Source organism: Channa argus, chromosome 1, assembly GCF_033026475.1.
Source record: "Channa argus isolate prfri chromosome 1, Channa argus male v1.0, whole genome shotgun sequence".
NCBI classification, from domain to species: Eukaryota; Metazoa; Chordata; class Actinopteri; order Anabantiformes; family Channidae; genus Channa; species Channa argus.
The window spans coordinates 2,307,066-2,317,821 of NC_090197.1; the positions used below are offsets into that span (position 1 = coordinate 2,307,066).

At 45.7% G+C, this 10,756-nt stretch overlaps 2 protein-coding genes across 2 annotated transcripts; both read right to left on the reverse strand.

Annotated features, from left to right (window-relative positions):
- Positions 1-639: 639 nt before the first annotated feature.
- Positions 640-4,006, reverse strand: LOC137128458 (mucin-2-like). The gene has a single exon (XM_067506530.1). The coding sequence runs from the start codon at positions 3,766-3,768 to the stop codon at positions 895-897; it is 2,874 nt and encodes a 957-aa protein (XP_067362631.1). The 5' UTR covers positions 3,769-4,006; the 3' UTR covers positions 640-894.
- On the reverse strand, positions 4,006-7,670 carry LOC137101360 (mucin-2-like). The gene is made up of 5 exons (XM_067479738.1): positions 6,185-7,670; positions 5,968-6,092; positions 5,605-5,861; positions 4,710-4,958; positions 4,006-4,373 (listed from the first exon to the last, which is right to left on the reverse strand). Exons 1-5 carry the CDS (start codon positions 7,603-7,605, stop codon positions 4,017-4,019), a joined length of 2,409 nt encoding a protein of 802 aa, XP_067335839.1. The 5' UTR covers positions 7,606-7,670; the 3' UTR covers positions 4,006-4,016.
- Positions 7,671-10,756: the final 3,086 nt, after the last annotated feature.

The following is a 10,756-nucleotide window of genomic DNA, read 5'->3' on the forward strand; positions in this document are numbered from 1 at the left end:
ATGTTTAGAGATATGTGAAAGGTGCACGGTGAACCTGGAACAAGGATCACGTCACTTGATAAGGCCTCGATTTATGTAAAGGAGGAAATAGAATTGTTGGATTATCCCAAGAATTAGTCCAGAAGGACATTAACACTCACTGGCCACTTTATTAGGTACACCTGTACAATGCCGTTTACAAGGTTCAGTTTTTAGCTGATCATTCTATTCCGTTTATTATAAAGGTCACAGTGGGTGGTGGAGTTGTACTGGAGTGAATTGTAAGAAGAGGTGGCTCTAATGCTTTCACCACCTCATTCATTTTAACTAGGTTGGTCAAAGATTAGAACCATCTCTTCTCATAATAAAGTGGCCAGTGAGTGTATATTGTAATGGATGGAAATGCTGATGGGAATGGAGAACACTATGGTCTGAAACGAAGGCTCAGCTAACGCTCTCCAATAACCTGAAATCAGATGGCATCAATACGGTAACGGATTGTGCCCACACAGCCAGCCTGTTACAGAAAGAGGGTGTTACAACAATCTGTTCTTCTTACAACATAAATATTTTTGCCCTGTAGAGGACTGATTCAGATACTTTTGAATGATTTGTTTTATTCAATTGTTAAACGATATAGATTATACACAAGAAACAGGAACAGTTATAGTGGAAACAGACACTAGAATAATATGGTTGTTTCCCTGGTTTTTCAGGGGTTATTAGTTTTCATGCTTTTTTCGATCTTGAATTTACAGTGTTCTTTTTTTTATGATTAAAAAAACTGGCAGTTTGTGTGTAGCAACAGGTCTGGGTTTACAAAGTACATTTAGTTTTTTAACAAAGAGACACCTAGCAAACAATTAAGAAAAGTGAAGGCTGATAAAATGATATAATCCCGTTTTAGTCCAGCTTCTAATTCCAGAAGACTGATGTAGTGACTGCTATGATTAAAAGAAAACTTATCTTGTTGGTGACTGAAGAAGAGGCGGTAGTTTTTGTAGCAGCAGCTGTAGTTTTTGTAACAGCAGCTGTGGTTTTTGTAGCAGCAGCTGTGGTTTTTGTAGCAGCAGCTGTGGTTTTGGTAGCAGCAGCTGTGGTTTTGGTGCCAGCAGCTGTGGTTTTGGTGGCAGCAACTGTGGTGTCTGTGGCAGCAGCTGTGGTCGTTGTCGCTCCATCAGCTGTTATCATTGCTCCATCAGCTGTGTTCGCTGTTCCAGCAGCTGTGGTCGCTGTTCCATCAGCTGTTGTCGGTGCTCCAACAACTGTGGTTTCTGTGGCAGCAGCCGTGGTCTTTGTTGCTCCAGTAGCTGTGGTCATTGTTGCATCAGCAGCTGTGGTCATTGTTGCTCTGGTGGATGTGGTCACTGCTACAGCAGATGTGGTTGTTGCTCCAGAAACTGTGGTTGCTATGGCAGTAGCTGTGTTTTTTGTGGCAGCAGTTTTGGTAGTTGTTGCTCCATCAGCTGTTGTCATTGCTCCATCAGCTGTGGTTGCTTCTCCAACAACTGTTGTCATTGCTCCATCAGCTGTGGTTGCTTTTCCAGCAGCTGTTAAATCAACCATGGATATTCTTATTGTAGTTGTTGGAGCAGCTGTGTTTGTTATATCTGCGGTAGTTATTGTAGGAGCTGTGGTGGTTGTAATGTCATTAGATGTTGATGCCGCTGCAGTGGTTGGAGCAGGTGTGGTAGTTTTAGTTGCTGTAGTTGTTAAAGAAGCTGTGTTAGTTGCAGAAGCCGAGGTTATAGTTATGGTAGTGTCTGTAGATGCTGGAGTTGCTGTAGTTGTTGGAGCAGCTGTGGTTGTAGTTGCTGTGGTTGTTGTAGTTGCTGAAGATGTTGGAGCAGCTGTAATTGTTTTAGTTGTTGGAGCAGCTGTAATTGTTGTAGTTGTTGCAGAAGCTGTGGTTGTAGTTGCTATAGTTGTTGTGATTGTTGGAGCAGCTGTGGTAGTTGCAGTTGCTGTAGTTGTTGGAGCAGCTGTGGTTGTAATTGCTGTAGTTGTTGGAGCAGCTGTGGTAGTTGGAGCAGTTGTTGTAGTTTCTCTAGTTGTTGGAGCAGCTGTGGTAGTTGGAGCAGTTGTGGTTGTTGTAGTTGCTGTAGTTGTTGAAGTAGCTGTGGTAGTTGGAGCAGTTGCCAATGTTGTAGTTGCTGTAGTTTTTGAAGCAGCTGTGGTAGTTGGAGTAGTTGTTATAGTTGCTGTAGTTGTTGGAGCAGCTGTGGTAGTTGGAGAAGTTGTGGTTGTTGTAGTTGCTATAGTTGTTGCAGAAGCTGTGGTTGTAGTTGCTGTAGTTGTTATAGTGTCTGTAGTTGTTGGAGCAGATGTGGTTGTTACAGTTTCTGTAGTTGTTGGAGCAGTTGCGGTTGTTGTAGTTGCTGTAGTTGTTTCAGAAGCTGTGGTTGTAGTTGGTGTAGTTGGTGTAGTGTCTGTAGATGCTGGAGTTGCTGGAGTTGTTGTAGCAGCTGTAGTAGTTGCAGTGGCTGTAGTTGTTGGCGCAGCTGTGGTGGTTGCAGTTGCTGTAGTTGTTGGAGCAGCTGTGGCAGTTTGAGCAGCTGTGTTTGCTGTAGTTGCTGTAGTTGTTGTAGTGTCTGTAGATGCTGTAGTTGCTGTAGTTTTTGGAGCAGCTGTGGTAGTTGGAGCAGTTGTTGTAGTTGCTGTAGTTGTTGGAGCAGCTGTGGTAGTTGGAGCAGTTGTAGTAGTTGCAGTTGCTGTAGTTGTTGGTGCAGCTGCTGTAGTTGTTAGAGCAGCTGTGGTTGATGCAGAAGCTGTGGTTGTAGTTGCTGTAGTTGTTCGAGCAGTTGATGTTGCTGTAGTTGTTGGAGAAGCTGTGGCAGTTGGCGCAGTTGTGGTTGTTTTAGTTGCTATAGTTGGTGTAGTGTCTGTAGATGCTGGAGTTGATGTGGCAGTTGGAGCAGCTGTGTTTGTTGTAGTTGCTATAGTTGTTGAAGCAGCTGTGGTAGTTGGAGCAGTTGTGGTTGTTGTAGTTGCTATAGTTGTTGCAGAAGCTATGATTCTAGTTGCTGTAGTTGTTGTAGTATCTGTAGATGCTGGAGTTGCTGTAGTTTTTGGCACAGCTGTAGTTGTTGCAGTGGCTGTAGTTGTTGGAGCAGATGTGGTTGTTGCAGTTTCTGTAGTTGTTGGAGAAGCTGTGGTTGTTGTAGTGGCTGTAGTTGTTGCAGAAGCTGTGGTAGTTGCAGCAGCTGTGGTAGTTGGAGCAGCTTTGGTTGTTGTAGTTTCTGTAGTTGTTGGAACAGCTGCGGTAGTTGGAGCAGCTGTGTTTTTTGTTGTTGCTATAGTTGTTGGAGCAGCTGTGGTTGTTGCAGAAGCTGTGGTTGTTGCAGTTTCTGTAGTTTTTGGAGAAGCTGTGGTTGTTGCAGAAGCTGTGGTTGTTGCAGTTTCTGTAGTTGTTGGAGAAGCTGTGGTTGTTGCAGAAGCTGTAGTTTTTGGAGCAGTTGCGGTTGTTGTAGTTGCTGTAGTTGTTGGAGCAGCTGTGGTTGTTGCAGTTTCTGTAGTTGTTGGCGCAGCTGTGGTTTTTGCAGTTGCTGTAGTTGTTGGAGCATTTGCGGTTGTTGTAGTTGCTGTAGTTGTTGGAGCAGCTGTGGTAGTTGGAGCAGTTGTGGTTGTTGCAGTTGCTGTAGTTGTTTCAGAAGCTGTGGTTGCAGTTGGTGTAGTGGTTGTAGTGTCTGTAGATGCTGGAGTTGCCGTAGTTGTTGTAGCAGCTTTGTTAGTTGGAGAAGTTGTGGTTGTTGTAGTTGCTATAGGTGGTGTAGTGTCTGTAGATGCCATAGTTGCTGTAGTTGCTGTAGTTGTTGGAGCAGCTGTGGTAGTTGGAGCAGTTGTGGTTGTTGTAGTTGCTGTGGTTGTTGGAGCAGCTGTGGTAGTTGGTGCAACTGTGGTTGTTGTAGTGGCTGTAGTTGTTGCAGAAGCTGTGGTAGTTGCAGCAGCTGTGGTAGTTGGAGCAGCTTTGGTTGTTGTAGTTTCTGTAGTTGTTGGAACAGCTGCGGTAGTTGGAGCAGCTGTGTTTTTTGTTGTTGCTATAGTTGTTGGAGCAGCTGTGGTTGTTGCAGAAGCTGTGGTTGTTGCAGTTTCTGTAGTTTTTGGAGAAGCTGTGGTTGTTGCAGAAGCTGTGGTTGTAGTTGCTGTAGTTGTTGTAGTGGCTGTAGTTGTTGTGACAGTTGCTGTAGTTGTTGGAGCAGCTGTGGTTGTTGCAGTTGCTGTAGTTGTTGCAGAAGTTGTGGTTGTAGTTGCTGTAGTTGTTGTAGTGTCTGTAGCTGCTGGAGTTGCTGTAGTTTTTGGAGCAGCTGTGGTAGTTGGAGCAGCTTTGGTTGTTGCAGTTTCTGTAGTTGTTGGAGCAGCTGCAGTTTTTGGAGCAGCTGTGGTTGTTGCAGTTTCTGTAGTTGTTGGAACAGCTGCGGTAGTTGGAGCAGCTGTGTTTTTTGTTGTTGCTATAGTTGTTGGAGCAGCTGTGGTAGTTGGAGCAGCTGTGGTTGTTGTAGTTGCTGTAGTTATTGCAGAAGCTGTGGTTGTTAGAGAAGCTGTGGTTGTTGCAGTTTCTGTAGTTTTTGGAGCAGCTTTGGTTGTTGCAGTTTCTGTAGTTGTTGGAGCAGCTGCGGTAGTTGGAGCAGCTGTGTTTGTTGTAGTTGCTATAGTTGGTGTACTGTCTGTAGATGCTGGAGTTGCTGCTCTTGTAGCAGCTGTGGTCATTGTAGTTGTTGTAGTAGGTGGAGCAGCTGTCTTAGTTGGTGCAGCTGTGGTTGTTGTAGTTGCTGTAGTTGGTGGCGCAGCTTTGGTTGTTGCAGTTGCTGTAGTTGTTGGAGCAGCTGTGGTAGTTGGTGCAGCTGTGGTTGTTGTAGTTGCTGTAGTTGTTGCAGAAGCTGTGGTTGTAGTTGCTGTAGTTGTTGTAGTGTCTGTAGCTGCTGGAGCAGCTGCAGTTTTTGGAGCAGCTGTGGTTGTTGCAGTTTCTGTAGTTGTTGGAGCAGCTGTGGTTGTTACAGTTTCTGTAGTTGTTGGAGCAGCTGTGGTAGTTGAAGCAGTTGTGGTTGTTGCAGTTGTTATAGTTGGTGTAGTGTCTGTAGATGCTGGAGTTGATGTGGCAGTTGTTGCAGTTTCTGTAGTTGTTGGAGCAGCTGTGGTTGTTGTTGTTGCTATAGTTGTTTGAGCAGCTGTGGTTGTTGTAGTTGCTGTAGTTATTGCAGAAGCTGTGGTTGTTGCAGAAGCTGTGGTTGTTAGAGAAGCTGTGGTTGTTGCAGTTTCTGTAGTTTTTGGAGCAGCTTTGGTTGTTGCAGTGTCTGTAGTTGTTGGAGCAGCTGCGGTAGTTGGAGCAGCTATGTTTGTTGTAGTTGCTATAGTTGGTGTACTGTCTGTAGATGCTGGAGTTGCTGCTCTTGTAGCAGCTGTGGTCGTTGCAGTTGTTGTAGTTGGTGGTGCAACTGTGGTTGTTGCAGTTGCTGTAGTTGTTGGAGCAGCTGTGGTAGTTGGTGCAGCTGTGGTTGTTGTAGTTGCTGTAGTTGTTGCAGAAGCTGTGGTTGTAGTTGCTGTAGTTGTTGTAGTGTCTGTAGCTGCTGGAGCAGCTGCAGTTTTTGGAGCAGCTGTGGTTGTTGCAGTTTCTGTAGTTGTTGGAGCAGCTGTGGTAGTTGGAGAAGCTGTGGTTGTAGTTGCTGTAGTTGTTGTAGTGTCTGTAGTTGTTGGAGCAGATGTGGTTGTTACAGTTTCTGTAGTTGTTGGAGCAGTTGCGGTTGTTGTAGTTGCTGTAGTTGTTTCAGAAGCTGTGGTTGTAGTTGGTGTAGTGTCTGTAGATGCTGGAGTTGCTGGAGTTGTTGTAGCAGCTGTAGTAGTTGCAGTGGCTGTAGTTGTTGGCGCAGCTGTGGTTGTTGCAGTTGCTGTAGTTGTTGGAGCAGCTGTGGCAGTTTGAGCAGCTGTGTTTGCTGTAGTTGCTGTAGTTGTTGTAGTGTCTGTAGATGCTGTAGTTGCTGTAGTTTTTGGAGCAGCTGTGGTAGTTGGAGCAGTTGTTGTAGTTGCTGTAGTTGTTGGAGCAGCTGTGGTAGTTGGAGCAGTTGTAGTAGTTGCAGTTGCTGTAGTTGTTGGTGCAGCTGCTGTAGTTGTTAGAGCAGCTGTGGTTGATGCAGAAGCTGTGGTTGTAGTTGCTGTAGTTGTTCGAGCAGTTGATGTTGCTGTAGTTGTTGGAGAAGCTGTGGCATTTGGCGCAGTTGTGGTTGTTTTAGTTGCTATAGTTGGTGTAGTGTCTGTAGATGCTGGAGTTGATGTGGCAGTTGGAGCAGCTGTGTTTGTTGTAGTTGCTATAGTTGTTGAAGCAGCTGTGGTAGTTGGAGCAGTTGTGGTTGTTGTAGTTGCTATAGTTGTTGCAGAAGCTATGATTCTAGTTGCTGTAGTTGTTGTAGTATCTGTAGATGCTGGAGTTGCTGTAGTTTTTGGCACAGCTGTAGTTGTTGCAGTGGCTGTAGTTGTTGGAGCAGATGTGGTTGTTGCAGTTTCTGTAGTTGTTGGAGAAGCTGTGGTTGTTGCAGAAGCTGTAGTTTTTGGAGCAGTTGCGGTTGTTGTAGTTGCTGTAGTTGTTGGAGCAGCTGTGGTTGTTGCAGTTTCTGTAGTTGTTGGCGCAGCTGTGGTTTTTGCAGTTGCTGTAGTTGTTGGAGCATTTGCGGTTGTTGTAGTTGCTGTAGTTGTTGGAGCAGCTGTGGTAGTTGGAGCAGTTGTGGTTGTTGCAGTTGCTGTAGTTGTTTCAGAAGCTGTGGTTGCAGTTGGTGTAGTGGTTGTAGTGTCTGTAGATGCTGGAGTTGCCGTAGTTGTTGTAGCAGCTTTGTTAGTTGGAGAAGTTGTGGTTGTTGTAGTTGCTATAGGTGGTGTAGTGTCTGTAGATGCCATAGTTGCTGTAGTTGCTGTAGTTGTTGGAGCAGCTGTGGTAGTTGGAGCAGTTGTGGTTGTTGTAGTTGCTGTAGTTGTTGGAGCAGCTGTGGTAGTTGGTGCAACTGTGGTTGTTGTAGTGGCTGTAGTTGTTGCAGAAGCTGTGGTAGTTGCAGCAGCTGTGGTAGTTGGAGCAGCTTTGGTTGTTGTAGTTTCTGTAGTTGTTGGAACAGCTGCGGTAGTTGGAGCAGCTGTGTTTTTTGTTGTTGCTATAGTTGTTGGAGCAGCTGTGGTTGTTGCAGAAGCTGTGGTTGTTGCAGTTTCTGTAGTTTTTGGAGAAGCTGTGGTTGTTGCAGAAGCTGTGGTTGTTGCAGTTTCTGTAGTTGTTGGAGAAGCTGTGGTTGTTGCAGAAGCTGTAGTTTTTGGAGCAGTTGCGGTTGTTGTAGTTGCTGTAGTTGTTGGAGCAGCTGTGGTTGTTGCAGTTTCTGTAGTTGTTGGCGCAGCTGTGGTTTTTGCAGTTGCTGTAGTTGTTGGAGCATTTGCGGTTGTTGTAGTTGCTATAGTTGTTGGAGCAGCTGTGGTAGTTGGAGCAGTTGTGGTTGTTGCAGTTGCTGTAGTTGTTTCAGAAGCTGTGGTTGCAGTTGGTGTAGTGGTTGTAGTGTCTGTAGATGCTGGAGTTGCCGTAGTTGTTGTAGCAGCTTTGTTAGTTGGAGAAGTTGTGGTTGTTGTAGTTGCTATAGGTGGTGTAGTGTCTGTAGATGCCATAGTTGCTGTAGTTGCTGTAGTTGTTGGAGCAGCTGTGGTAGTTGGAGCAGTTGTGGTTGTTGTAGTTGCTGTAGTTGTTGGAGCAGCTGTGGTAGTTGGTGCAACTGTGGTTGTTGTAGTGGCTGTAGTTGTTGCAGAAGCTGTGGTAGTTGCAGCAGCTGTGGTAGTTGGAGCAGCTTTGGTTGTTGTAGTTTCTGTAGTTGTTGGAACAGCTGCGGTAGTTGGAGCAGCTGTGTTTTTTGTTGTTGCTATAGTTGTTGGAGCAGCTGTGGTTGTTGCAGAAGCTGTGGTTGTTGCAGTTTCTGTAGTTTTTGGAGAAGCTGTGGTTGTTGCAGAAGCTGTGGTTGTTGCAGTTTCTGTAGTTGTTGGAGAAGCTGTGGTTGTTGCAGAAGCTGTAGTTTTTGGAGCAGTTGCGGTTGTTGTAGTTGCTGTAGTTGTTGGAGCAGCTGTGGTTGTTGCAGTTTCTGTAGTTGTTGGCGCAGCTGTGGTTTTTGCAGTTGCTGTAGTTGTTGGAGCATTTGCGGTTGTTGTAGTTGCTGTAGTTCTTGGAGCAGCTGTGGTAGTTGGAGCAGTTGTGGTTGTTGTAGTTGCTATAGTTGTTGCAGAAGCTATGATTCTAGTTGCTGTAGTTGTTGTAGTATCTGTAGATGCTGGAGTTGCTGTAGTTTTTGGCACAGCTGTAGTTGTTGCAGTGGCTGTAGTTGTTGGAGCAGATGTGGTTGTTGCAGTTTCTGTAGTTGTTGGAGAAGCTGTGGTTGTTGCAGAAGCTGTAGTTTTTGGAGCAGTTGCGGTTGTTGTAGTTGCTGTAGTTGTTGGAGCAGCTGTGGTTGTTGCAGTTTCTGTAGTTGTTGGCGCAGCTGTGGTTTTTGCAGTTGCTGTAGTTGTTGGAGCATTTGCGGTTGTTGTAGTTGCTGTAGTTGTTGGAGCAGCTGTGGTAGTTGGAGCAGTTGTGGTTGTTGCAGTTGCTGTAGTTGTTTCAGAAGCTGTGGTTGCAGTTGGTGTAGTGGTTGTAGTGTCTGTAGATGCTGGAGTTGCCGTAGTTGTTGTAGCAGCTTTGTTAGTTGGAGAAGTTGTGGTTGTTGTAGTTGCTATAGGTGGTGTAGTGTCTGTAGATGCCATAGTTGCTGTAGTTGCTGTAGTTGTTGGAGCAGCTGTGGTAGTTGGAGCAGTTGTGGTTGTTGTAGTTGCTGTGGTTGTTGGAGCAGCTGTGGTAGTTGGTGCAACTGTGGTTGTTGTAGTGGCTGTAGTTGTTGCAGAAGCTGTGGTAGTTGCAGCAGCTGTGGTAGTTGGAGCAGCTTTGGTTGTTGCAGTTTCTGTAGTTGTTGGAGCAGCTGTGGTAGTTGCAGCAGCTGTGGTAGTTGGAGCAGCTTTGGTTGTTGTAGTTTCTGTAGTTGTTGAAGCAGCTGTGGTAGTTGGAGCAGTTGTGGTTGTTGTAGTTGCTATAGTTGTTGCAGAAGCTATGATTCTAGTTGCTGTAGTTGTTGTAGTGTCTGTAGATGCTGGAGTTGCTGTAGTTTTTGGCACAGCTGTAGTTGTTGCAGTGGCTGTAGTTGTTGGAGCAGATGTGGTTGTTGCAGTTTCTGTAGTTGTTGGAGAAGCTGTGGTTGTTGCAGAAGCTGTAGTTTTTGGAGCAGTTGCGGTTGTTGTAGTTGCTGTAGTTGTTGGAGCAGCTGTGGTTGTTGCAGTTTCTGTAGTTGTTGGCGCAGCTGTGGTTTTTGCAGTTGCTGTAGTTGTTGGAGCATTTGCGGTTGTTGTAGTTGCTGTAGTTGTTGGAGCAGCTGTGGTAGTTGGAGCAGTTGCGGTTGTTGTAGTTGCTGTAGTTGTTGGAGCAGCTGTGGTTGTTGCAGTTTCTGTAGTTGTTGGCGCAGCTGTGGTTTTTGCAGTTGCTGTAGTTGTTGGAGCATTTGCGGTTGTTGTAGTTGCTGTAGTTGTTGGAGCAGCTGTGGTAGTTGGAGCAGTTGTGGTTGTTGCAGTTGCTGTAGTTGTTTCAGAAGCTGTGGTTGCAGTTGGTGTAGTGGTTGTAGTGTCTGTAGATGCTGGAGTTGCCGTAGTTGTTGTAGCAGCTTTGTTAGTTGGAGAAGTTGTGGTTGTTGTAGTTGCTATAGGTGGTGTAGTGTCTGTAGATGCCATAGTTGCTGTAGTTGCTGTAGTTGTTGGAGCAGCTGTGGTAGTTGGAGCAGTTGTGGTTGTTGTAGTTGCTGTGGTTGTTGGAGCAGCTGTGGTAGTTGGTGCAACTGTGGTTGTTGTAGTGGCTGTAGTTGTTGCAGAAGCTGTGGTAGTTGCAGCAGCTGTGGTAGTTGGAGCAGCTTTGGTTGTTGCAGTTTCTGTAGTTGTTGGAGCAGCTGTGGTAGTTGCAGCAGCTGTGGTAGTTGGAGCAGCTTTGGTTGTTGTAGTTTCTGTAGTTGTTGAAGCAGCTGTGGTAGTTGGAGCAGTTGTGGTTGTTGTAGTTGCTATAGTTGTTGCAGAAGCTATGATTCTAGTTGCTGTAGTTGTTGTAGTGTCTGTAGATGCTGGAGTTGCTGTAGTTTTTGGCACAGCTGTAGTTGTTGCAGTGGCTGTAGTTGTTGGAGCAGATGTGGTTGTTGCAGTTTCTGTAGTTGTTGGAGAAGCTGTGGTTGTTGCAGAAGCTGTAGTTTTTGGAGCAGTTGCGGTTGTTGTAGTTGCTGTAGTTGTTGGAGCAGCTGTGGTTGTTGCAGTTTCTGTAGTTGTTGGCGCAGCTGTGGTTTTTGCAGTTGCTGTAGTTGTTGGAGCATTTGCGGTTGTTGTAGTTGCTGTAGTTGTTGGAGCAGCTGTGGTAGTTGGAGCAGTTGCGGTTGTTGTAGTTGCTGTAGTTGTTGGAGCAGCTGTGGTTGTTGCAGTTTCTGTAGTTGTTGGCGCAGCTGTGGTTTTTGCAGTTGCTGTAGTTGTTGGAGCATTTGCGGTTGTTGTAGTTGCTGTAGTTGTTGGAGCAGCTGTGGTAGTTGGAGCAGTTGTGGTTGTTGCAGTTGCTGTAGTTGTTTCAGAAGCTGTGGTTGCAGTTGGTGTAGTGGTTGTAGTGTCTGTAGATGCTGGAGTTGCCGTAGTTGTTGTAGCAGCTTTGTTAGTTGGAGAAGTTGTGGTTGTTGTAGTTGCTATAGGTGGTGTAGTGTCTGTAGATGCCATAGTTGCTGTA

Coding starts and splice junctions, on each gene's coding strand:
- LOC137128458 (XM_067506530.1), bottom strand. CDS start 3,768: ATGGCATCTACAGACACTACACCACCTATAGCAACTACAACAACCACA.
- LOC137101360 (XM_067479738.1), bottom strand. CDS start 7,605: ATGGCATCTACAGACACTACACCACCTATAGCAACTACAACAACCACA. Junction 6,093..6,184: donor ACTAAAACAACCACAACTGC/GCCAAATGCCAC, acceptor CATCAACCACAG/CTGCTCTAACAACTACAGCA. Junction 4,374..4,709: donor TGCACCAACTAAGACAGCTG/CTCCACCTACTA, acceptor CAACAACTACAG/AAACTGCAACAACCACAGCT.